Source organism: Caloenas nicobarica, chromosome 5, assembly GCF_036013445.1.
Source record: "Caloenas nicobarica isolate bCalNic1 chromosome 5, bCalNic1.hap1, whole genome shotgun sequence".
Lineage (NCBI taxonomy): Eukaryota > Metazoa > Chordata > Aves > Columbiformes > Columbidae > Caloenas > Caloenas nicobarica.
Genome location: NC_088249.1, coordinates 39,605,739 through 39,631,827, shown reverse-complemented (window position 1 = coordinate 39,631,827; position 26,089 = coordinate 39,605,739). Strand labels below are relative to the sequence as shown.

The window sequence follows — 26,089 nt, the reverse complement described above, 5'->3', positions numbered from 1 at the left end:
TTTTGTAGTTCCTATTACAGCTATGAAGAGTTCCGGCTTTTAAGTCCGTGCTAACACTGTGATACAAGTGTAGGCCTGGATTTTTGCAGTGCTTCTCCCCCTCTAGTTTATTTCCTCCCTTGAATGGATAATTCCATGAAATTACTCCTATTTTCTGTAAAAAGGTACTCTCCTAACCTGCAAAACCAAAATGGCATTTAAATACCCACATCCACAGCTGTTACCTACATTCTTTCAATGCCTCAGTACAGCCCAGAAGCTGAGCACAGGAAACATACCCATTAGCAGCTGAACCAGAACAAAAAATGCCAGAAGACAAAGGCACACAAAGCCTGCAAAAACTGACAGCCAGGCTCTTCTGCAAGTGTTCTGTGCAATTAATTAATACATTTAATGATTAAAAGCAAGCTGAGCCAAACGAATTAACCAACCCCCTAAGTCACAAACTAAGTACCTCTACTAAGCACAGACAGGCATGCTGACTAGATGGAAGTCAGGAGAACAGGCAATTGCTTAGGAGTGGTCACCTGGAGACAACTCTACAGTGTCTCAGAGAGGAAGAAACCAACTGCAGATGGCATGATGGGGCTGGTGTCCTTCCCCTCAACTCAAGAACATTACCTATGAGTGAAGGTCCCTGTGCCCCAGGAGAAGGACAGCTGGATGGAGGATTAAGCCAAACCTTTTTCAGGGTCTACAGTAATACAGGACATACAGGTATTTTCACGGTCACAGCAGGGACCTTGCTGTGGGAGTCAGGTGGTTATGGATGTATCTGAAAGAAGAAAGTCATGGATGTCCAAGGATTGCAGGGGGAGAATTGACAAAAAGATCCAGCTTTTGTCCAAGAGCTTTACCCACACTGAAAGCACAACTAGGAGCAATCGTGTGGGCCTGGCCAAACTGCCAATATCTGGGATAGGCTCAGTCCCTAGAGGGTACAGTAGGGCAAGGGATGCCTTGGTGGCACACCTGGAATCAATGAGGCTTCCCTCTGTTAAAAAGAAACCAACAAACAAAAAGACAGTGTGGGAGGCAAAAGGGTACAGTTAAGGGCAGGGATGGGAAGGGAGAGGCAGGGTTCTTCAAACTTGGTGTTATTGACAGCCTTGGATGGCAGCTCTTGAAGATGCCTGAAATGCTAGCTGGTAGGTGGGCAGGTGGGAGAAGTAGCAAACACATGTGTCACCCCAAATGAGTTTGCCATAATGATAAACAGGGAAGGCTGAGAGGGAGTTATGGCTGGGGCAGAGGAGAGGCAATACCGGAAGGAATGGCATGACTCAACAGCAGAGATCACAAAGAAGAGCCCTTGATGAGCACTGCCAAGTAAACAGCCATTTCAGCACACTGGAGATTTGAACCAGGGCTATAAATTGGATGGAGGTGTGAGGGCCTGGAGAAGCAGCTGGGGCAAGGACACACCATCCCTAAGGGGAGTGAGGTCATCAGAGGTGAGTATGGGACACTAAAGATGATAAAGAATTAAAGCCATCAAGGAATGCCTGAATGAAGAGAGACAAATGATGATAGCAAGAGGTAGGAGAAATTTTCAACCTTTTAGAGGTTCACATTTCATTTTGAAGTAAGGATTCATTTTCTATTTTGACTATGATTGCATTGTGCATAGCTCTGTATGTGCCAATACATGTTACTTCAGTGCAGACAAGTTACTGCTTTTCATTTAAATTTGAAGTAATTAAGGGTAGCTGATAATGATTGAAATGTCTTGCTTTAGATTAGCATCTCTGCTGTGATGAAACAGGTTTACAGAGTATCCGTGTTATTAAAATCCTTCATAAAGCAAATAATTATTTTGGTCTTCATCTCAAAAATAAGCAGTTTTAACAAATTGCCTTGTGCTATTTATAGTAGTTGCATAGATGGTGTGTTGATTGTATACAGCCAGAGACTGACAAAGTTATGCAATTACCCATGCGTACCAGTGTAATGCACTTAGCTTGCCTTCTTACCACAAAATCTGAATGTCTCTCTGTTTTCAATGTTTTTATTCTCACAGCCAGCATCTCATCCTATAATAAAAAGAAGTACTATTGAACCTGTTGAAATTAGCAGGGTGCAGGTGCTGAGCTGATTCCTGTAAATACTGTGAGCGTTCAGAGAAAAGCACAACCCCAGGTCAGGTACTTACACATGCACCAGAAGAGCTGATCCTGACTCACAACGGGGTTTGCAATGGTCACTTCCAAGGGATTTTCCAAACCTAAATATTGTTGGTATAATAAAACTCGTAAATTCAGAAGTATGGAAAACTTGTATTTTCCATGTGAAATCTCATACTTGCTATATATTTTTTTTATGTTTAGCTTTGCATTTTATTTCCAACAATGTTTCTTGCTGACACTACAGGAAAATATAGGTTTTTTTTCTTTGACATGGTCCATGTTTATTATGTATATTTCTGTTGCACTAGATTTGGAATACATTAAATATTTCTAGCTTATTTGTCTTCACATGTAACTTCTACTAGTATAGTAATTTTTAAAGTATTTGTTATTGCTGTCTCACATTCATTATTTACGAAACTCATCAATAAGCCACGTACTCCCTAAGCTTTGTTTTACTACATATACATGTATGTATATGGAAAAAATGTTCACCAGCAGTTAAATCCAAGATAAATAAAGCACGAGACAAGTGATTATTTTGTTTGATTGGTTTATCTAGGATCGCCACATGGTGGAGAGGAGCCATAAGCTGAGACAAGCCTTTGTACTTTCCCAAGTCTGTCATGTTTGTTCACAAACAGGTCTTGATTCTTCTCCAGGAAAATAATATTATTTGGATATATTTCTGAAACTCAGGACAGTGTTTTATTTTTTGTGCTGTCGTTTCTGCTCTATAGCTGAATTCAAAGCCTGAAGGATCAGATGTTTGTTGTTCTGAATATTGTAGCTGGTCAGTTCTACCAGCTTGTCAAACTCCTCCTCTGTGTAGGTAAAGCTGTTTAAGCAGTATGGGGAAAAAATGGTGGAAACGTCCACGTTGCCCTGCGCCATCTCAGCAGGACTGCGCTCCACACCTGACAAATAAAGAAAGGTCATTGATGGGTTCTAGATGTGGTCCCGCCTCCCACTTTCCATATGGGGCACAACATTGCTCCTCGCTACCCACACACCAGCATTTCTCTCCCATGGGAGCAGTGGTAGGGGAGGGAGAGGACCATACTAGACCATGCCTCCCATCCTGACGCAGCCAAAGGGCAGCCAGGTGGTGGGAGGACTGCCTGTGCCCACAGCTTACCAGGCTCCTTGTATTTTTTGAAGGTGTCATTCACCAGCGGGAAAAACACCACTGTTGGTGCCTCTGGGATGTCCGCATCTTCAAAGATGTAGCATTCCTTTAGATTTTTTTTTTCTTCTTCACTCAGGTGGATTTTGGGAAATGGGATTCCTTGCTTTAGGAAGTACTTGGAGGCTTCTTCCAAAGGCTGCATTCAGACAGAGAAAAGGGTCAGAAATTCTGTCATCCCCCCAGCTTTTCCAAATGCACAATGCATCCACCAAAGACTTTGCAAAGATCAGGGAGTAGCATTCACTGTCAGTGTTTCTTCTGGCCTTTGTCTCTTGCGTGAGAGATTAAGTACTAGTTATTAACAGAACAACATTTCAAGACCCAGCCTCCAGCTTGCACTCCTGATTGTTGTCCTACCTTCTCCTCCTTCTCAGCCTTTATCTGCAAGGTAAACAAGATGTTCATGGCTCCAGGCAGGGGCAGCCTAGCTGCTTAGGACACAGAAACATGCCCTTTACTGGAGAAAACCCTGAAATGAGTAGAATGGACAGGAATCCAAAGTGGTATGTTTTTTAAATACAGATTCATAAAGGTAAAAACTTTTTGATGACATGGCATGAAATATTTAAAAGCCTTAACATGGTTGTGAAAAATGATGCAGGTATCTGAGAGCAAGCACCATCTTGACTGAAATGTTAATTTAATCTTGCAGGTGTCTAAGTCATTTTTGAAAATAGGATTTTCGTTCCTGAATCTGGTTGTTGTGTATGAAAACTTTCATCTTCAAGAACTTCCATCTTATCCATATCTGGTAACAGGAATTATAGGCCAGAAAAAAAACAGAAAAAAAAAGATTCAGTTTCTGTTCTAAAGGCAACCAAACAAACTACTTCTAATTCGACTTCACGTGGATATATGGATACCTTTAGATGAATATAACAAGACAAATGAAATTTGTTAATCAGTGGTGGTACTAGTTCCAAAGAAACACTCCATGAAGAGTGTAGCCCCAACAGCCATATCGAGATCCCAGGAGCACATAGGTCTAGGAGACAGCATTTACCTATCAGAGGGTTAATTAAAATAAAAGGTTTAGAAAGCTGATACTACTTCTGTTCTCCTTAAGGGATTTGCCATGGTATACCAGCATCACTAAGAGACCTGCATATCTACAAAATGGGAGCTACACACCAAGAATCCCTTTCTCCCAGAATCAGTTTCTTCTACATAAATTATTCTGACTCCTTAGGAGTTGAAGTGCTAAAAGGGCTGAAAGACAGTGGTCATTATTGGAGAAAACAGAGTGGTCATCGCACCGACGTCTGTGATCCAGAAGAGTAGTTTAAGTGTAGGACGACATCCACTTTCCTCTCCGGCCTCATGAGCGGTGGGTAGCTGATATCGATGTATCCCGCCGTGTCTGCCAGGCACAGGAACTCTGCTGTTTCTGTCAGCTGGTTGGGGAATTTGTCTAGTACAGTATCTAAAAGGAAATATTTCTTATAATGAGTGATTCACTGAAGAATTAATATGTCTGATGTCTGTTGTTTGGCTAATATGGGAGGGGAAAAGGCCTCTCGTCTCCCTATCACTTTCGCTTTCCAAGACTCAGCCACACTATGGAAGCTCAGCTTTGACACAGAAAAGAAAGACCTGTCCAAGGTAAAAACACAGAACTCCTTCACTTTTCATGCTCCTCTTTTGTCCTTGGTGAACAGCAGTGGCCTTTCCCTGGAATCAAGGAACTTCTTAGAGTATTTGTTAACACTTCAATTTCAGTAAAAACAGAGCTGTGTCAAAATTTGATCTGTTTCACTTTTATCCCAGTAAAGAAGTACTGATATCTAACAATTCCCTTCTGTTAAAGATACTCAGCCCTGTGCAGCTGATTTGACAGGATGAAATTTAACTAGTTATCTTAAAATTTTTGTTTCCAAAGTGAAAAATAAAGCCTGTTCATCTTCTGCTTTCTCTTCACTAATGAAAACACCAATCATCTAAGCAGATAAATATTAAAATTCAGGTTCTCCTTCCCCTCTACTCTACCCTGGTGAGACCTCATCTGGAATATTGTGTCCAGTTCTGGGCCCCTCAGTTCAAGAAGGACAGGGAACTGCTGGAGAGAGTCCAGCGCAGGGCCACAAAGATGATGAAGGGAGTGGAGCATCTCCCTTATGAGGAAAGGCTGAGGGAGCTGGGTCTCTTTAGCTTGGAGAAGAGGAGACTGAGGGGTGACCTCATCAATGTTTATAAATATATAAAGGGTGGGTGTCACGAGGATGGAGCCAGGCTCTTCTCGGTGACAACCAACAGTAAGACAAGGGGTAATAGGTTCAAGCTGGAACACAAGAGGTTCCACTTAAATTTGAGAAGAAACTTCTTCTCAGTGAGGGTGACAGAGCACTGGAACAGGCTGCCCAGGGAGGTTGTGGAGTCTCCTTCTCTGGAGACATTCAAAACCCGCCTGGACGCCTTCCTGTGTAACCTCATCTAGGTGTTCCTGCTCTGGCAGGGGGATTGGACTAGATGATCTTTCGAGGTCCCTTCCAATTCCTAACATTCTGTGAGTCTGTGAGTCTGTGATGTTTACCTTTCCATCTACAGAAGCTTTTGCTCTGGAGGTATTCATTGTGCAGCTGGAACCCCTTCAGGAAGTTGTAGAACTTGGAAACCATCACTCGCTCGGTCAGGACCTGCCGAATGATGCCCATGATGCCACATTCGGGGGTGACCACATAAGTGTCCAAATCATGGCTCCTGGCTGGTAGGGAAGGCTGATCTGCTTCTGGAGGGTAGAGCAGATCAACAAATTGTTGTTTTGATACAGTTCTTTGCAATACTTGAATTACCAAAAGGTATCTAATATCAGGTAGCGGAAAGAAGATCCTAATAGGATACGGCAACATATAATCAAATCAATATCAAAGTAGGAACAAGAAGAAAATCAATGTTCAGTGAAGTGTATTTGACAAAAAAACGAAGTCAGAGTGGCAAAAAACTTCTTGAAGCTGGAAAAAGTGATCGACTGCTTAACAGAAGTCACAGACGGATTCCCTATGTGAAGGGCAGTGGAGGCTGAGAACTGGGACCAGCTTCTTTCAAAATTGGTCCCAACCAGCTTGTAAAAAAAAAAAAGTGCTGTCAGGCACCTTAAACACCCAGAAAAGAGCTGAGAAAAAGGATTGTGCTAAATGGCACCTCATGAGATTGGGAAAGAGGGCAAATGACTTCGTGTTGAGCTCATGGTTTTGTGACACTTCCCTAGATAAAGTGATGAAAAGCCCATAAACCACACTCATTAACCACTTTTGAACACAGGGAGGACAGCCAATACCCTGCACAGGTATACAAGATCAAAGATAATTGAAATGGAGTTCCACATAACTAGTATATCCAAGTCTTCAATAACAACATGCAAAAAGTATGATCTGCCAAGGCAGACAGAGAACACAGCACTGAGATGTTTGTTATAATGCATAGGTTTGCTGAAAGGCCCCTAGCAAAGATGACCTGTTAAAAAACTTCAGTACTTTTATATTTGGTGGCAAATCATCACTTGCATGAATTCATCCAAGGGAGACTAATGGAAATAATGTTGCTATGAATGAATTCAGAGAGGAAACCTAATTAGATATCACTGGCAACAGGAGACCTCAGGGAAAACAAACGAACGAAAAACCAAACCCAAACAAATAACAAAAAACCCCAGTGCTGAATTTGCCTCAGTTTCAAGATTTAAAAAGCCTTGATAAAGATTTCACATTGTGTGTGTCTGAATGTAATATTCATTTAAAAACTAATAAGACAACAGGTAGAGTAGAAACAGAAATTTAACTAACCAACATCAACGGTCCTGTGTTGGGTACACCTCAGTGAGGGCCTTTCTGTAGGATCCGACAAATGCCACGCATCCAACAGGTTGTAGGAAAACACATTGCTCCACAGGCCTGTGCAATGGCAGAGAACAGGGAAACTGCTTTGGAAACATTTTAATGCAAAATGTCCTTTTGAAAAAATAACCTTTCAGCTTTGCAAGGAGTATTGGAATGCCTCCGGATTTCCAAAAACTGTACTAAGTTCTTTTGTAGCAACTCACATTCTCTCCTCAAAGAGGAAATTAAATAGTTTTAGACAATGCGCCAGGCCTTCAGACACTATAATTCATTGTTTCATCCAGCTAGTGCCGATAAACTGCAAACCAACGTTTTCCAGGCTGCATATTCCTGTCCTATAAGCAACTGTCATCAGAGAGTAAAACCATGCCATTTCATATGAAGTAGTGGTTTGGTTTACAAAGTGTGCTGTATACAACTCTATATTTAGTTAAAGGTTTGGGGGCTGCTCCTGAACAGCCAAGATCCCAGTGGTTAAAACACAATTTGAGATAGTCTCCAGGGTAGTCCTCTAAAACAAGACATCATGTTCCTTGTAAGATCTCCCTTGTCACAACTGGATAATCCCCATAGTCCTTCTAATTTTGCTCTCCCACTTAAAGGAACATCTAAAAATGTCTCCCCAGTGCAGAAATCTCCAAAACCCTCTTGGATCTTGAAAATTATTTCCTCTGCCACAGCTGTGCTGCAGGCCCTGAGAAGAACTCTGCCAGAGAAGGCAGTGCTGAGCTTTGCCTTGAAAACCTCTACCCGTGAAAGCTTTGCAAAAGCCATACGTCACAAAGTATGCAATATTTTTGAATTTCACAATACAATAATTATGCATTCCTTAAATTAGTAACAGAAACACAATCCCTTTTTAAACCTGCCTTATGTGTGGAGTGGGACAAGAAGCCAAGGGTCTTCTGCTTCACAGTAATAAGAACAGGACTTGCTTGAGAAGCGTTAGAAATACATAGTTAAGAAATCAGATAGGGGCTCTCTGGCTCTACACCTAGCTGGCAACCAGAGTTAATTTACAGATAATTACTGGCCAGTTTCCATCAACAGACCCTCATCTCCCTGCAGCTTGAGAAGCTTCTGTGCAGGGCTGCTGTGAGAAGGCAGCTCGTTTCATTTCTCCTGTCTTCACTTCGTGCTTCTTCACTCCATAACTCTTCCAGCTCCCTGAGCACCAGGAGTTATACACTGCTCATGCATTTTAATATCTTCCAAACACTGGTGTCTCCCCAGGACTTGGTCATAATTCCATAGCAGTGTTTCCCTAACCTCTTGCACTGACTTTTCATGGTACCTATATTTGCTGAACTGAGAACCATGAGGAGAGATGGTATCTTTTACTAGACTAACAGCTGAAAATGGCAGACAAGCTCTCATGCACCCTAGCCTTTCTTCTGGAAGTCTGATGGTCTTGTATCACCATAAACTCATCCAGTCTTTCCCGCCTTAGCTACTGCTCTTATAAAAGGCCTCATCTCTCCTGACAATTGACACCTTGCTTTTATCCTTAAACCATCACGCTGCAATAAACAGCACATTTTAATTGCAACCAAAGAGGGCATTACATGTTGTATCACTAGATGGCAACATTGCTTTAACTCTCCATCCTTTCTAAAGATACACCTATGGCTGAGTGGTCACCAGCCTGGTTCAGGTACTAGGAGTGAGAACCCAGAGCTCATCCCAGACTGGATGTGTTGGGTGTGCTTGCTACCTGACCACGCCACACTGCTGGTGTTGCAAAACTGCAACAGAGGCTCCATAGTTCCACCTAGCTCTGTGATCTACCTCCCACCTCTGACAGTCAGCACAGAATATAAGAAAATGGAAAGTATGAAAGGGTTCCTTCTGCAGTGTACTTGATTTGGTTTGTCCAGTGCTGGTGGCTGCATCCAAACTGTTGTGTTTCAGAGCCACCAGTGGGTCTACCTTCCATGAATGTGTCCTCCCCACTTTAGACCTATTTATACTCTGGGATCCTGTGGTATCTTCTGAGTCTTCTCCCTCAGCCACCTCTTTCCTTAACTCGTGACACCACGAAAAGTTCTAAATGTAGCCATTAAAGCTCTGAGATTGTCTGTACCACTATGAATCTGGACTCCTTCTGCATCATACATTGAGGTGCACAACTTCTCTGTGCACCAAATTAGGAATATCACACAGTGTTGCTGGTTGTATGGATTTTTCAGTTTATAAGAAAATCTGTTCTTACTAGTGTCCTTGGTGTCCCATTGTGTGTTGTGCTTATTTACATGTAATAATCTCTTGTTCACAGTCTAAGAGCAGATGGACTCTTCTGCAGACAGCTTCACTCTAGAGAACCAGCATACCAAGAAGCATGGCAGACAATTCTAGCATTATGCAAAATTAAAATAAGAATTGCATAAAAACTGCAAATCTGTCTTTCATGCATTACTGGGAGCCACTCACTTTACTGAAATAAGGATGACAAAGATCACTGGTTGAATCATACTAGCAAAATTTAAAATTATTTAGAATATTATTAAACTAGCACAAATATCAGTAGTAGTTCAGAAAAATATTCAAATTTGACATATCTTATAGCAAACTCAGTAACAACATTGCTTTTTTTTAGAAAATCATCCCATTTATTGACAAATTTGGTTTTAAGACTTCAGTTTCAAAATACGATTTTTTTCCCATGTAGACTTCTGCTGTTGATCTATTCAAAATAAACCTAACCTCTTCAAGCAGCCCTGAAACTTCAGGCATGAGAGTCACCATTCAAGATAAAAGCAACAGTGAATAGTGTTATTTGAAATTTCCTCTAAGTATTTTTTAGCCCATCTCCAGTGTCTAAGGAATTCACCTAGAAGTGAGAACATGTTGTATGCTTTGCTTCAGTCCTGCATGTTGCAGGGGCATTGGTTGCAGTATGCACGGTCTGCATTATATTAAAAATAAAGTATATTTTTATGCAATTCAAATTTTCCTAGTGGAAACACACATTACCTTTCATGAAGCAGATGCGGGATTCAGGGAGCTTCTTCATCAGGCGGCCCATAAAGAACTCGCTGCCAAAATCCTCTGCGCGAATGAAGGCGCCATACTTTAAGAATCCAACTTCATAAGGGGTGAACTCCACCCATTCTGTAGAGACACGAAATGGACTTTTAAATCTTAACCTTGTTCCCCATCTCCCTGCAGGAAGGGCTCTGAAATGACAATGAAGCAGCTGCAGGACAAACCCTGTCAGCAGAGTGGCCACAGACTGGCCTTCCTCTGGTTAAGGAGTTACCATTCAGCTGGTTTCAGCCCATTGCTCAGTAGCATTTCCCAAACTTGTTCATACAGAACTTTCAAACAAGTCTCTTCAGACAGGACATAAATGAACTTTCTACCAAAAGGGGTCAGCCTAAGTTACTGCAAATGTGGAGCTAAGGCTTTGACTTGGGAGTACCTTGGCTGTCCTTAGAACCATCCCCCAAATTATTTCTGCCCCATAGAAGATGGGTTCCTCTCAGATCCTGGGGACAAAGTCTAGAAATGGAAGAAGAAGCAGAAGTTAAACAGGAAGAGGAACTGTTTATGAATGCTATGGTTCAGCAGTGCAAGGGGTTGCAGGACATGCAGTAACTGATAATGCAGATAATTTGAACAGCAAGTCCAGGTGCACCTCAGTTTTGCTATCACCTTTGAACTCTGAAAGGCTGTAGTCTTCCTTCATGTTGAGGATCATGTAGATAGGTAGGGGATTCTGACCGTGATTCAATGCCTGTCGTTCATCTGAGAGTTTGTGGTTATTTTTCTGTGAATTGACCAGAAAGAGCAAAACCAAGAGAATGTCTTGGCATCGTGTATGGGCTTGCAAGATTACAGAAAAAAATAAATACCCATTTCCATCCTCATTTTCTTATTGCCTCCACTCATTTTGTGTCCAGAAGTTTTTTTAACCAAGGAATGACCTAAACATTTACACATCCACATAAGCTTATTTAATTACCAGTGAGTGTAGGAAACTTTGTGGTACAGTGGTCTTTCGTTCTTCTCAGTAAATGCACCCACTCTACATGGATTATTTAAGTTGTCACATAGGAGAACATAGCAAAAGAAACCAAGAGCACGACTATGCTGTTAGGTGCTCAGACGCTCGTACTGGTAGAAGGAGATATAAGTTTCCTGCTCTACAGAATACCCCTTGGGCTGCTAATTATGTGTTGAGAGGTATGAGGGGAAAAATCCCCTGATTTATTCAGCAGAAATCATCTGCTAGATAATGCTGACATGCTCTCAGCACCTGTCCCTGGAGCTTCATTTTCCATACAACAGTATTCAGGAGCTGTCAGGGAAAACATAGACACACTACCCCATCACTTAATGCTTTTTCCAGCAGAAGCCCCCAAAAATCAATGCTAGAGATCTGGTATCCCTCTTGCTTCCGCAGTTTTAGCTCCTTGTCATAGTACTTCAGGCTCTCCAGGGAAAAGCAGCTTAGCTTGCTCTTGGTCATGTGTCTGCGGAGTTCACCAATCTGTCCAGACAGATCCTTGTGTGACCAGTCAGCACTCTGATATAAATGGGACAAGGTCCTGGGGAAAAGAAAGGAAATACATTATCTTATGCTCGATAGGCTTTCACTTTTTTGACTTGGACTTAAGGACCATATCAAATGAACTGCTGAGGTTCAAAAAAAAATATTTTGGGCTCAGTTTATTATGGAAGATAAAAGATTTTTTGATTTAGAGGATCCCTCAAATCCATAGCGAAACCTGAGGATTTGAAAAAAGCCCCTCCATGCTACATACATTTCTGCACAGGGCTGTGATTTGCCCCAGGGTGACTCACCAGGAAAGATCCTAGAGACAAAACAAAAGGTCAAGGAAAATGTTATTCCTCCCAAGCAGTGCCTGGGCCATACACTGGCTCAGGCAATGTGTTCCTAATACAGCAACAAAAATGCTCGACTGAAGTAGCATGCCTTCCTTCACCAAAACAAAGAGAATAAATCTCCTCACCCAGCGGACTACAGAGGTGAGGAATTATGTCTTTGTTCAGGATCTCCTTACCACGTTGAACCAGATGAACCAGTGATGTATGAAACAGCATCTAAGAGGTTCAGCTTCTGAAGACCCAACAGGTTGCCTAACAGAGATGTCAGTGCCCGGGTGCCACCTCCTGTTGTCATGACTGCTACAACTGGTACCTGTCCAAACATCACCACAGCAGTAGTAACCCACAACTTAGTTTAGCAGCACATATGGTCAGAGCTGAGTGAATTGCAGCATTTCTGTCACACAAGAAATTCCAACATTTCACCATTTCCCCAAGCAGAAGAAAAAAAGACAAAAACCTGGTATTTTGCACAGAAAAATAATAATAATAATTTTTTAAAATTGTTAATTAGCTACTTTTGCCTCTTTCAATCAAAATACCTCAATTTTGATTCTAAATTGTTACATGCTGGCTTACCAAAACAGCTCAAAACTTGTTGTTTCAAGGCATTTCAATATTAGAATGCATTTTCTTTAGTGGTACATCATCTCATGAGAGCTCTATTTTGAGAACAAGCAGAGTTCATCCTCTCTTGCAAGTCAAGTATAATGACTAGATTACATTTCCTGTAAAGTACCTAGAGTAAGTAATTGCAGTGATGAGCCACAAAGCCTAATTGCATGGAAATCTAAACTGTGCTACAGGAAGACAAATTCCCCCAGGAATCCCACTGAGAGAAGAGGAGCCAAATGACATTTCCCATACACATTTACAGGCAATTGCATCAAGGAAACACTCAGCAGTCTCTTGATTTAAATCAAACACTTTAGGCCAAAGCAAAGTATTCTGATTTGGGTTTGCCTGTCTAAGAAAAAACATTCTTTTCTTGGAAAATCTGAAATTAGTAGTTGGAAGTACTTCCCCTAAAAAATTCTTATACTGCTTTTTTCCACTGAAACTAGTGTGCTAATGAGCAACAATATACTGATGTGATGAATATATTTGTGGTGGGTTTTTTCACCTATGCTGGACACATCAGTATAAAAAAACCCCCTCTCAAAACGAAAACTTCTTCATTTCTGATGTGCCTGATCACAGACCATGTTCCTTCCCTAAAACACCAACCACCTCCATGCCAGCATGGACATGAACAAACACAAACCCTAACTCAGTCAGAGAGATGAGAGAAAAATGTTGAATGTCTTGGTGCTGTTAGAGCGACAGTATAGCTGAGATGAAGAGCACCGGAGGAGAGAGTTTGTGATAAGAAATATCCTCATCAGTCAGTGCTGTGTATCACCTTCAGTGTTAGGTTTTCCCCCTCCAAAATCTTTTATAAATCTAATATAAAATACCTTATGGGGCCTCAGTGACTGAATGCTCAGCTAAGAGAGTAGGACTATGCAGGTTTATAATTCACAGATTAAAAAATAAATCAGGCAGGGAAAAAATGCTCATTTATGGCATTCTGTTTTCTGAGCAAACATGTAGTAAGTGGGTTTGATACTACCCACATTCTCACATTGTTTCATCTAAACATTTCTCGAAGCTTTACATGGGGTGCTGAAAACATCAGGGCTGGTTAAGGAACAATATCCAAATGGCTACAAGTATAAGACTTTCATGTTACACAGCACAGTCCCATCCCTATGGTGCTCTCCATACCTCGTGGTCTTGTAGGTCTTGCTCTAAATGAAGTGCTTTTTTCAGAGCAGAAGCCACAAACTTCCTCCGTTTCTGCAGGAAATTTTTCTCCTCCATACACAGATCAAACTCCAAGCGAACATCTAAGTTTCTTGACCTCAAACAGAGTCCAGGGTTAAATAGGATGTGCATGATCACTTACAATTAATGTCTGGACCCATGCTTACAAGTTGCAAACTCTACTATTAGGCTTAGAAAAACTGTTATTGTGGCCCTACAAAAGCACATCACAGATGATACAGACAGGGCTGAGAAAGTAAAAAAGTTATAAAATTTTAACAGAAACAAACAAAAAACTTGTTTATTGCTACACTGATTTTCATGAAGTGTCTAACAGAAATACTGCAATCCATATACAGATACTATAAACAGTGGAATATTTAGGATTTGTTGCCTGAAGACCTCAAGGTTTTATAAATACAAATACTCCAGATTCTTTACAAGTAAGGAAAGTGGAGTATAAACACATATTTTTCTAAACTCATAGCTCCATGGATTTTGCAGCCAGAAAATGTTATTCTCCCCTTCCAAACTGAACACCTGCATAGTAGCACAACAGGAATTTTCACCCAGTACAGTTAAGAATGTTCACCTTCTGGACATGGCTAATTAATACAGGGTAAAGAGTGGTAAATATAATCATTGACTAAATACCTTCTCCCTTAGTTACAGAAAAAAGTAAGAAGGCAAAAAAGGTGGGCAGCATCTTTTTTTAGAACCAAAAAACCCAAAGACAGAATTTCTTACCAGTCATTTGACTTCACATGTAAATTGATTGTTTCATCCTAGGAAAAATATAAGCATTGGAGATGATTTTATGTCCTTTCAGTCAGCTTTGAAGCCCTTAACTGTTTCTATGGGCCATGTTGGAGTCACAAAGCCACAACAGCCAGAAAATCCATCCAATTTTTAAAACTTCCCCAAGTCCACTTTACTTTCTTTAAATTGTTTCATACTAAAGATACACAGAGCAGTACACAGAAAAAACCAGCACCAGCTCTGCCAGTGTGCCCCGTCTTACCTCATCATTCGTATTTGCTCTAACCTGCCTTAGTCCCCCCAGCTGGTCACAGAAATCCCTCTCTCAAACGTGTGGCTGTGGTTTTTGGTTCTACTAAGTTCATATGAAAATGTACAGGTCCATAACCATCTCCTTTGGGAATGTAAGGGCATTAGCAGTTATATATGTAAACTCTTATTTCATACTGATCTACTTAGCTCATGCCCATTGATCTTTGGTCCATAGCTTCACATTTATTCTAAAAAGCTGGTTTCAATCACCTTTGCTACTGCTACTTTCTCCTTGAAGGGAAGCGAATCAAGAGGAATGGTGAGGGATGCATGGCAGTCTTTTTTCTCTTCACCTGAGGTACACTGAAAAATAAATTACAATGTAGAAAAATATTTAAAGTATATACCACAAAAAAGCACTGTCACTAACTTATTTTTTCAAATGGTGTCATTGTTGAGCAGTTTCCAAGTTGGCATCTAATATTTAAGTGTCTTAGGGGGTGCAGTGCTCTTCCAGAGCAGAAGATTGTGAAAGATGGCTTTAAATTACGAATACAAATTCATCCCATTTGCTTCAACCAAGTATGGAAAACCATGAGTTTACTGTGCTTACTCAAGCTAATGATCACATACCAAGCAGGAACGAAGCTTCTTCTCTGCTAGAGCCACACGCAGTTCTGACAGGCTGTACTTGATGTAGTGGAAGTCCAGGGGCTCTGTGGGTCGCTGCGGAGAGCCCAGTGACAGGGTCTGGCTCACTTCATAGGATCCCTTCACTGAAAATAAGAAGTCTTTTTCTGAAAAAAAAAAAATATATTAAAAAAAAAGCTTACAGAGAAGTTAATGATCAGTATCTCAGAAATAGAACATTAAATGGTCATTCAGAAGTTGTCATTTTAATTTACAAATCATTCAACAATATTTATCCGAACGAGGAACACTACAGCAAGAAAAAAAGAGAGCACTTATAAAACAGCAGTAGCTGTTTTAAAAACTCAGACATACAGGCAAATTGGGCAAACTGTAAATTATTGAGACAGAAATATATATTTCTGTTTTACAGCACTAATAACACTCATTATCACTCTGATCATTCCCTCTAATTTCCAAGTCCAGTTTTTATAGTTAGTTAGCATAGACACACAATACTCCTAACCATCCAACTCTCTAATTGTGCTCTAATTGTAAGAACAAAGTAGAGAAATTACTGGATAAAAAAAAGAGAAATGTTCAGTTTACCATAAAATAATATTTTTTGTTTCTAGTTAAAGTCTAACCTGAAGGTTCTGTCTTTGTCCGTCTACTGTCCACCAGGACTTCCAAGCGGGAAATTTCACGAGACTGCAGCAGCGATGAATGATGAGAAAATTAAGTATACAAAACACATCATATCTGAGGCATTTCACTGCTACCTATCTCTGGTCACCTGGGTCCCTGGGTTCTGCAAAACTGTCTACCCTATGTTTATTAGGCTGATAAGAGAAAGACCTTGACACTGAAGATGTGCCAGGTTTCAGCTGAAAGAAAAATGGTTGTGGATCTGTGGTCCAACCTCAGGGGCTGGGCTGAGAGGGGAAATAATCAGGGAGGGAACGGGAGTGTGCTGAGGTCTCCCAGGGTAGACTAATAGGTCAGTTGAATCACAGGGCTGTCCTCACAGCCCTGCTTTGATGAAGCTGGACAGCCAAGTGCTATCTCCTCTAAATAGTGAGTTAGGGGCAGTTGAGAAAGCAACTTCCATATCATCCTATGGAGACTGGGAAAACAGGGTGGCTATGAGGGTGTCCCAGGAGAAGTCCCCAGAGGGAATGGTGCAGAGGCAGTAAGTCAATGAAAGAGCACTTCAGGCTTTACCAAGAAGCTTGGTATCAGCTGCTGATGGTGGACAGGTCTCTGGGTATCCCCCATGACTATGTTCACTCTTTCCTAATACATCCTCCCACAGTGAGCAGCACAACAGGATGGCTGCCAGTGTCCAACCGCCCCATCTCCCTCCCCTCCAGCCCTGCCTGCAGCGAGGTGTTGGGGCACCTGCCAGATTCATCTCTCCCATCACTAGCATGAAAACAAACACAGAAGAGAAATAGTTTAAAATTACCACCAATACACAGTTAGTGACAAGCTTTTCAGGAGGGACTGGACTGAAAGAGAGGAAAAAAAAAAGCAATCAGAACTAATATGACCTAAATATGTCTTTAAATCAATACCAAGGAATAACATTTCCTTAAAGGTTGCCTCATCCAGCATAGTCTCAAATATGTCGCCAACTTTTAATTTTGGGAGACATCTGAAATGTGTCTTCCTTATTTTTTTAATGATAACGGCACAGTTGCTGCAGTTCTTGTTATCCTTCTCACTCTTCCAGCAAATAATGGGATAAAGTAGTATCCAGGATGCTTCTTGGTAGATAAGGAACACAGTGTTTCAGCCAATATGGAGCTAATTTGATAAACATTGTTGCAGTGATGCTGAGCATGTTAAACTACATTATATTAACTGCTAACATGTGTTTGACTGCTTGCTTTTGCAAAGTGCATTTCTTCAGTCCTGTATGAGTTTTACTCACATGCTCTCGGATGCAAACTCAACCTCCAGCATCTCTTGTGTCTGTAAAAGATTAATTCATTCTAAGCATTTAAACTCATTTTCTTTCTCTCTAGCTATGGTTGCCAACTATTATTCTGGCTCCTGAAACAGATCTTAAAATCCAAATTCCCTCCTGCTCCAGGGTATGCTCAGATGAGTGAAAGCAATAGTGTTAGAGTGATTTTGGAAAGTATTCTCTCTCCTTTGTTAACCATCAGTCCTCAAGCTGACTGCACTTGCCCATTCAGTGGTGAAGCAGAATAAAACGACAACATAGACAATTCCCAGTCCTAATCCTACAATAACTGTTGACTTAAAACTGTCTAAAGTCTTGGTTTTTTCTGGGCAACATCATCAGAAGACTGATACTGATGGATAGCAGAAGGCATTCTCAGTTCTTCTGGTTGGAAGGACTCCTATAACACAGACAATCCATTGACCAGTCACCAGACAAGTTAACAGGCTCTCTGCCGATACCACTATAGAGCTGAATATCAATACATTCCCTATAAGAAAAGTCAATGAAACAGCATATCTATAAAAGTATCTAAATACCATGTTGAAGTCAACCTGCATGTGTTCAGGCACACTGAAGTAATGAGATAATTACAGTAATTGGCCATCAACGGGGTTTAGTGCCTCAGCATGGATCACTGTATTATACTCAGGTATACACAAAAGAATTACAAGGCAGGGCATTCGTTTTTAAGTGAGTACTCCGACATCAGCACCAGAGTATGCCACAAGCACTGGCCCCAGGAAAATAAATTCTAACAGAAACTCTGTGCAACGGCAATTAGGGTCTTTTATCTCCAACAAAACCTGTTTGAGCAACAGAGTCAGTAAAGAGGAAAAAAGGCAACTCTGGTGTCAGAAAAACCCTGCTAAGAGGTTTGGGGAGCTACTAAAAACCTTCAGGATTATGTCCAAGGTAGGGAGGCAAACCTTGTCCACTTTGCTAAACGAGGTCTGGGAGGTATTTTACAGGATACATGAAGTGCAAACCAATAGGAAATAAACCCTCCCACCTACAATTGCTTTACAGTAAGCTGTTTAGGAGGTAATACTGAAAATGTGTTTCCTTCCTATGGTCAAGGAAGTTTTATTCCTCACCTTTGGATTTAGCTGAAAAGTCAAGTGAACAGTTTCTCCGAGCTGGATTTTAGCAACATCAAAGAGGACAGTGAAGAGGAGGTCATCTTTAGTGACTGTATTTTCATCATAGACTTTCAGCTCAAGAATGTTCTGTGAACCGAGGTACAAGATTAGGAACATCTCTATTCTGAGACCTTTTGGAGGCACAAGATGACGTGCTCAGCATGTTAAGGAAGACAGAGAAAAGATGGGGAGAAGTGAGAGAGCATGCACAAACTTTTCATCCACACAGAGCTGAGGAAATGTATTCTGAACCTAACACATACTTGGGTTTGTTGCTGATTTTCCCCTGCAGTGTAATTTAAATAACAAAGGCTAGTAGAATCCTTGAATCCAGAGCTCCCATATAGAAAAGCATGTTTGACCTTTAAATTGGTTTGAGGTCACCACTTTTCCCTGAACTGCAGGAAACCATCTAGTGGTCAGGACTTCATTGCTATTCATGAAAAAAAAAATCCTTGGATATAAACAGTGATGAAAATACATTAAGAAAGAGCCATATAACTACTGCATGATTGCATAATTATATCCTGTAAATCATTAAACAGATCACATGGAGGTAATTACCATGGAATCTACAGAAATTGCTGTGTTTTTGTTAAACTGGTGACAAAATGCACAGAAAGCATCAGAACAAAGGCCTGTTTGCATCAGATTATATCTTACAGCTCTCAGTCTTCCTTCTTCCCACTGCACAAAGCTCCTGCACTCCCTCCTCTATTATATCCTTGTTTGGATGGACAGGAGGGGAAACAACCTCCCTTTGCCTGATTTGTAGCTGCACATGGCCTGGCTCAGAGGTGCCTCCTAGAGCTGATGGATGCTTTTTCAGTGGGGAAATAATTCAAGCTCTCTCCATATATTTACCATCTCATTTTCAGGTAAATTACAGGTGCCTCTTATCTGGAAGATTTCTACTTGTCCATCATATTTAACTGAAACTTCCTAAGAGGTTCAATGCTTATTGAAGGCACACTAATAGGCACATGGTCTCACACAACACATGCATAGAATGAGTGAGCATGTGAGCTCTGCTGCCTTAAAAGTTCAGAATAAATCACAGGAACATCCATAACTAAATTTGATAGGTGATGGAATATACAAATATACTGAAAGGAAGATGATCCAGAGTCCAAGTATTCAGGGAGATTTTGAAATCTATCATTTCTGTGAGAAACTGGTAAATGAGACATGGTAAGCTGTAGTAACTTGAGTCTGCAGTTTGCTGTCAGAAGACAAAAAGGCTGTTGCCCTTTAAGAGCATCTATATAAATGCATCGTACTATGTTCATACAGAAATAAATTTCTGCTTGAGGCTGACAGGGTCAGCAGTGGGTTCCTGCCTACCAGACTTGCTGAGAGAAACATACTGACAAGAGGCAGAGAGAAGCAGCCACAGCAACTTGGTTTACAGGTCAACCATAAATATCCTGTAAAGGATTACAGAAGGTGATGGAGGCGTTATGCTGAAAGGCAACGGTTTGAAGTTTGTAGAAGGAGGGCTTGCACCAAAGAGCAAATCGGATTTCCTAGCTGTGATACTGCAACAGACTGTCCTTTTTTGGCTAAAATGGCTTATTTTCTCAGTGATTGACTTGTTTGAAATTCCTCAGTTTCTCCCAGCTAGCCAAGAGTGGAAAGCATGTGGTGCTGGCTGGCCGCATTGCTGGGATGCTGTGTGGGAAGCGGCCAGGGCTCTGTGGGCAGTTCAGCGCTGGTATCTGCTCCTGACAGAGGACATGAGGGCAGCAGCACCAGGGGCCGGGCGTCAAGCAGAACCAGCCCTTGGCAGGGCTGCGTGCTGCCAGCTCCAGGCCAGGTGGCGTGGCCCTCCTGCAGCCGGGGGAGCAGGGCCCGCAGCACCAGCCTGGGAAGCCCTTCCTCGCCAACTGTGCTTTGTCAGACGTTCATCAAAAAGATGTCCTTCAGTAAACACTCCTGTTCCTGATGTGAACCAGCCCGACACACCCAAACAAGTTTTTCTCTACCACAGTGGCAGTGAATTGTATAATTTTACTGAGCTCTGCCTCCTATGATTTAGCAAGACGAATACCTTAACCACACACAAGACAGACGAGGAGAAAATAAACAGACCAGCAGACTGGCTCTGCTCAGAGGGTAATGAGCAGAACAATTGAGGTGTATGCAGAGAAACCTATGAGAGCCTTAACTTGGTCTGTTGAGCCCAGACAGCAGCGAGGCAGCAGTGACAGACACGCCAGAGCACTTTGGTTGTCCCAGATCTCCTGGCCACATTTTATCCAGCCCACACTGAAGCCACGGTGACCAGTGCCATGCTGCTGATGCCACACAATGAAAATGATTTGGGATAATGCCACGCGTCTTGTTTCCTGCTGCGAACTTACTGCAAAGTAAACATAAGGTATTTCCAAATACTACTCCATGAAGGACAAGTTCAAGCAGCTTCCTGTAGCCAAAATATTTTTTTCAGCTGTTACATGTGGTATTGAAGTTTTGAAAGACCTGTCAGCCATGAATGATTGCAAGGAGCAGGTGTTCTGGTGCAAGAGCTGCAGATCAGTGGGTGCTTGCTCTCGTGCTGCAATGTTCATACCTGCCATTCGCCTCCCTGTTAAACCTGCAGGGCTCAGTGAAATTGTGCCTCACTGGTATTTCGAAAGAAGTCAGAATTTTTTTAGATCTGCAGGGAAAGCACAGGACGTAGGCTGCAGGACAGCAGACATATTAAAGCTGAAAGCTGTACCAAACAGGACTAGCACCACCTAACTCTGTGGAAGGAAGCCTGAGAGCTTGTATCATGGGAAACTTCTACAGACAAAGACAAGAAGGCTAGTTCACTGGAGACCCTCTGCTGTAGCAACACTTTGCACTATTCTGATGGAGTGTATTGTTGGAGGAGTTTATTGATGAAGAAATTTATTGATGCTCAAGAGAGCCGCTGGATTAGCTTGCTGGTTTGGTAACTAGCAGAAGTGCTTTTGTCCTGCTCTGCTGCCAGTCCTAGGAAATGAAAGGTGCAAGTTGTAAAGCGGGGTTTGATTGCCCCAGGTATGAAGTAAACTTCTCTGTGTGGATTCCTGGACTCTGATGATGATGTTGTCTTTTGGAGGGAATAGCAAATCTTCTTGAGCTCAAACATTTGTCGTCGTGATAAAAGCTCAGCTGATCTTTTGCAAATTTGAACTTTGTTTCCTGTTGGGTTATAAGGGTTTTTTGTTTGGTTGGTTTGTTTTGTTTTGTTTTCAAGTAGTTTCAAAGGAATAGTAAAAAAGTACAGCACTGTGATGCTTCCACTACTTAGCTCATACATGTCTTTTATGCTGTTCAATTTACTCTGAAATTCTCACCTTTACTCTTGAAAAGCAGGGATTAAGGAAAAAATAAAAAAGCAGCGATTTTTTAAAAAAAGAGAGATGAAAAAGTGAAAAACGAAAGAACATTACATGAAGAGTTGTGAAATATCTTGGCTATCTTTTATGCTACTCCACATCCCGTTACTCACATCCTTGTAGTCCCTCATAGAGATTTATTTTTATGGTACCTTACACACCAATTACACAATGAGATCTCTGGCCCAAAAGAAAAACAGATGTGCTCTGCATCTTACTTTTACTTGGCTCTGGATCCTGAAGCAAAATGTTTCATTCCACACTGGATCTTTGCAGTTCTTGATGGTTTTGGTCCGGACAGTCTCAGGGGAAGCAGTAGGCAAGGATAGGCTTACATAGCAATCAGCTTGACTAACTGTATTTGAAAAGATATATTGTGAATAACAAGTTACTGATATGTAAATAACTAATTATCTTAGAGCATAGCCTTAAAGCACCATATAGACAGTAGGCTGCAAAAAGGAGTTATTGTTTCTATTACTTTTCTTACAGGTCCTTATTCAATAGCACTCGCTACTATTTGTTCCCTCCTGTAGGTGGGAGCTCTGATCATTTGTGGCAGTTGCACTTCCCCCCTCAACGCCCTGAGAACTGGTGTGGCAGTTGCACATCTCCCTCTCAGAACTGGCGCCTTCAATGGGGCAGTTAATGGCTCTTTGTGGAGACCCAGAGTCGGTGGGCAGGGTCGTCAGCAGAGGAGGGGCCAAGAGCGCCCACAGCCCAGAGAAGCTGAGAAGCTTCTCGAATGCCCACAGTCAGGGCAGGGGGGGGTGGCGCAGAGAAGCCGAGAAGCTTCTGGAATGCTCACAGCCAGATCTGAACAGACTATAAATGGGGTTCCTGCCGGAGACCCCCTTTGTGTGGTCTCCTCGGAGCTGCGGGTCTGCCATGCTGCCGGAGTCCCTCCCCTTAGACGGAGAAGCCGTCTAAGGTAACCTCCCAGGATGGGGAGCGCCTCACCTTCGTGTGTGTGTGAGTGATAAATTACTGAATATATGCTTTAATAAGTCCTTGCCAAGACAGGCAAGTGTAAATGTCCTCGCTGAGGCAGGCAACTGTAAATTCCTTGGCTGAGACAGGCAAGTGTAAAGTCCTTGCTGGAACAAGCAAGTGTTTATCTCTTAGGGGCAAAATGGGGCAGAGAGGGCTCTGGTTTGTTTTCTTGTGAGTGCGTGTATGCACGCTGTGGATTCTCATTATTCTTATTTCACTGCACCCCAAATAATCTCCTAACCTAATATCCAAACCTGTATCTTATGTTATCAGAGTGCTAACAAAATGTATAAACCCCGTTTCTAGTTGGTTTATTTGCGGTACTTTTCTGGCCAGAATAAAGTTTGTTTTGGACCTCGTTGTCCACCTAAACTTATTTTGGGGTGCCTCCATGACATCATTAATGGAGATTCAAAAAGCTACTGCAATAGAGACAACTGGTAAGAAAAAAATGTGCAGAGCCAGTTTTATTTAACAAAACCTGTTATTGGTATGTCACCCATTTGTTGCAAATCAGCAGATTTCTGTGATGGAGAAGAAAAAGGTTTACATTTTAAGAGAACCTTTTTAAAGGGCAAAATACTTGTTTAATACTTTGACCGTTTAGACAAGTGGCTAACTTTGTCCTTTGCTCTTGAGACAGGAACAGAAGAGCCAAAGAGTATCTGGGTATGAAGGATCTTCCCCCTCTGGTCTGCTGCCTCCACATTGCTGCAGCCCAGTCCATGTAGTGAGCTGACTGCCTCACCCAACATGTGGTCACATCCCTCTACCATCAACAAAGATGCAAAAATAGCAATGCACTTTTATCTTACAGATTTGAACTATGAGCCTTGATAGTGAAGAAACTTCTCATTTCTGAGAAAAGTGTTAATGTAACACAGGGTTGCTCAGTTAGCTTCAAATATGGCATAAAATCTTCATAATATATGTGGGCTGCTTTAGGGTGGGCAACTACAGCTGTCTCTAATATCTCCAGCTCTAAGAACTTGTTTGGTAATTACAGTAACAGGTCGGATTTGCGTGTAATAACAGGCAGTTTGATACTGTGGGATACATACTGAGAGGCAGGATGACCAAGTGGGTAACCTGCTGGAAAAGGTTTCATGACATGTTGGCTCCAATCCCAGCTCTGCTCCAGGCTGCTAAGTCACTCTGGGCAATTGCTTCCATTTAAATTTATCTTGCTTCTTTATCTGCATTTGCCCATCAATAAAACAATGATAATGATCCTTTCCTCTTTTGTAATCTGTTTTGACATCCCATGATTACAAACTTTATACAAAAAATAGCTACTGTTATTAATATTTCCACATGACCCACGAGTGCCTTACCAGTAATTATGTGACTCTTTCTCTAGCAGTCTCTTGGTTATTATTCCACACTTTCTTTAAACTTGTGGAGTAACCCATGTGGCAATGAATAGGTGTTGCTCAAAGCAATTTATGCAATCTGGTTGTGTATGATTTATCTTTCAAGTCTTCTGATACTGTCTGAACATTAAACATCCTCCAGTTTTTCAGCATGAATTTGATAGTTTCTCCCTTATTGTCCACAGCAGGGAAGAAATGTCTTTAATATCACAAATGCAGATGTCTATAATTCTTGTAAGTAATATTAGGATATTTTTAGACTTATTACTGCAATTTAAAAATACAGAATATATGACATGTACCTGTAGATAGCAATTTCTTGGTAACAGAAGTTATAAAATAGTTTCTTTCACTCTCTCACCCACAGTATTTCCATTGATTTTTAACATTTGGCAGAGATCATATTAACTTCACATAGTTACTTCCTCAGATGGTGCCAGAGAAGCAAGCGAGAGTCAGAATATCTGTTTCTTCAGCAAATGTATCTGCCAGTTACAGAGTACTGGTATGTGTGTTTTAGAGAATTTGTTCATTTATGGTGTGGGCTATCTCTTTGTTTACATATAAACTATGATTCCTGATTTAGAAAACAGGCATTTGATATTTTCAGAGTATTGAAGAAGCTCTATACTTGTGGTTTATAATCTTGTATCTAGATATAGCTCTGGTGGGATCTCTGTTCAGTCCTTCATCCTCTCTGAACACAAAAGACCTATAGCCAACTTGAAAAGTTAGTCCAGTCTTTAGCAAGGCTGTTCACCCATAATAAGCATAACACCAAAGTTCAACAACCTGATGAGCCACATGTAACTCCAGTTCAGTTAGCAACCAGCAAGGTGTATGTCTCAACATAGCCCAGGACAAGAATGCAAATAGAACAGAGTAGAATAGAATAATTTAGGTTGCAAAGGACTTTTAAGATCATGTAGCCCAACCATAAACCTAGTACTGCCAAGTACACCACACTAAAACATGTCCCTAAGCACCGCATCTACACATCTTTTAAATACCTCCAGGGATGGTGACTCAACCACTTCCCTGGGCGGCCTGTTCCAATGCTTGTTAAGTGAAGAATTTTTTCCAAACATCCAATCTAAACCTCCCTTGGCCCAACTCGAGGCCGATAGATGCAGATAAAGACAAAGATATTTCGATCTGAAAACAAGCAATCACAGCAAGGCCACTGCATGAAGAATAACAAATTATGCCCCAGAATGACAATGTTGCAGAACTTATCTGGTAACATATATACAATACAAATTTAGATAAATCTTGGACCAGATCCCAAATACACAATCGTAGACACAGGTGCAGGTGGTGAGATTTATCACTGACATCTCTTTGCATACACTCCTAGCCCTGGACAGGAGCATGTGGATGGTCAGTGCCCTCCACGTTCCAGTTCTCTTCTGCTCTATTCCTCCCTCCACCATAAAAGGCTTTAACTTTTACCAGATATTAAAATCAAACATGTCCAGATTGAAAAGGATTGACTTAGCCTGGCATATGAGAAGGAGCTGAAAGAATTGAGTTTGCTAATTCAACAACAAAGGCTGTCAAATAGTATTGTAATAGTCAGTTCTGTAACGTCCAAATGATCGATATAAAGAAAGCAATGATCAATGGCTCTGTGTGGCCAGAGAGAAATAAACAAAGACAAATACTAGGAAAACTACTCCAGCTCTTAGAGAGTTAGCTCCAGTGAGAAAGATTTTATACATTCTCCAGGTAACTCATTTCAGAGGGTACCGGTACCCAAATATGTATCAAAGATTGATAGACAAGGTAAACTTGA

At 41.4% G+C, this 26,089-nt stretch overlaps 1 protein-coding gene across 2 annotated transcripts in view; it reads right to left on the bottom strand.

The window, feature by feature from the left end:
* Nucleotides 1–2,719: 2,719 nt before the first annotated feature.
* The window catches only part of LOC135989932 (cytosolic phospholipase A2 epsilon-like), a 34,403-nt gene continuing 11,033 nt past the window's right edge, over nucleotides 2,720–26,089 (bottom strand). The window contains exons 3-20 of one of the 2 annotated variants that reach the window (XM_065637061.1): nucleotides 22,147–22,283; nucleotides 18,516–18,647; nucleotides 17,383–17,423; nucleotides 16,915–16,957; nucleotides 16,094–16,157; nucleotides 15,450–15,613; nucleotides 15,087–15,179; nucleotides 14,553–14,590; nucleotides 13,767–13,902; nucleotides 12,176–12,312; nucleotides 11,476–11,698; nucleotides 10,803–10,917; nucleotides 10,122–10,259; nucleotides 7,095–7,202; nucleotides 5,846–6,040; nucleotides 4,572–4,738; nucleotides 3,265–3,451; nucleotides 2,720–3,043 (exon numbers count right to left, since the gene is read on the bottom strand). In XM_065637061.1, coding sequence (XP_065493133.1) covers nucleotides 2,835–3,043; nucleotides 3,265–3,451; nucleotides 4,572–4,738; nucleotides 5,846–6,040; nucleotides 7,095–7,202; nucleotides 10,122–10,259; nucleotides 10,803–10,917; nucleotides 11,476–11,698; nucleotides 12,176–12,312; nucleotides 13,767–13,902; nucleotides 14,553–14,590; nucleotides 15,087–15,179; nucleotides 15,450–15,613; nucleotides 16,094–16,157; nucleotides 16,915–16,957; nucleotides 17,383–17,423; nucleotides 18,516–18,647; nucleotides 22,147–22,283 — 2,327 coding nt within the window. In that variant the 3' untranslated portion in view covers nucleotides 2,720–2,834. The remainder of the gene's footprint in view (nucleotides 3,044–3,264; nucleotides 3,452–4,571; nucleotides 4,739–5,845; nucleotides 6,041–7,094; nucleotides 7,203–10,121; nucleotides 10,260–10,802; nucleotides 10,918–11,475; nucleotides 11,699–12,175; nucleotides 12,313–13,766; nucleotides 13,903–14,552; nucleotides 14,591–15,086; nucleotides 15,180–15,449; nucleotides 15,614–16,093; nucleotides 16,158–16,914; nucleotides 16,958–17,382; nucleotides 17,424–18,515; nucleotides 18,648–22,146; nucleotides 22,284–26,089) is intronic. The other variant, XM_065637062.1, reaches the window with a different exon arrangement.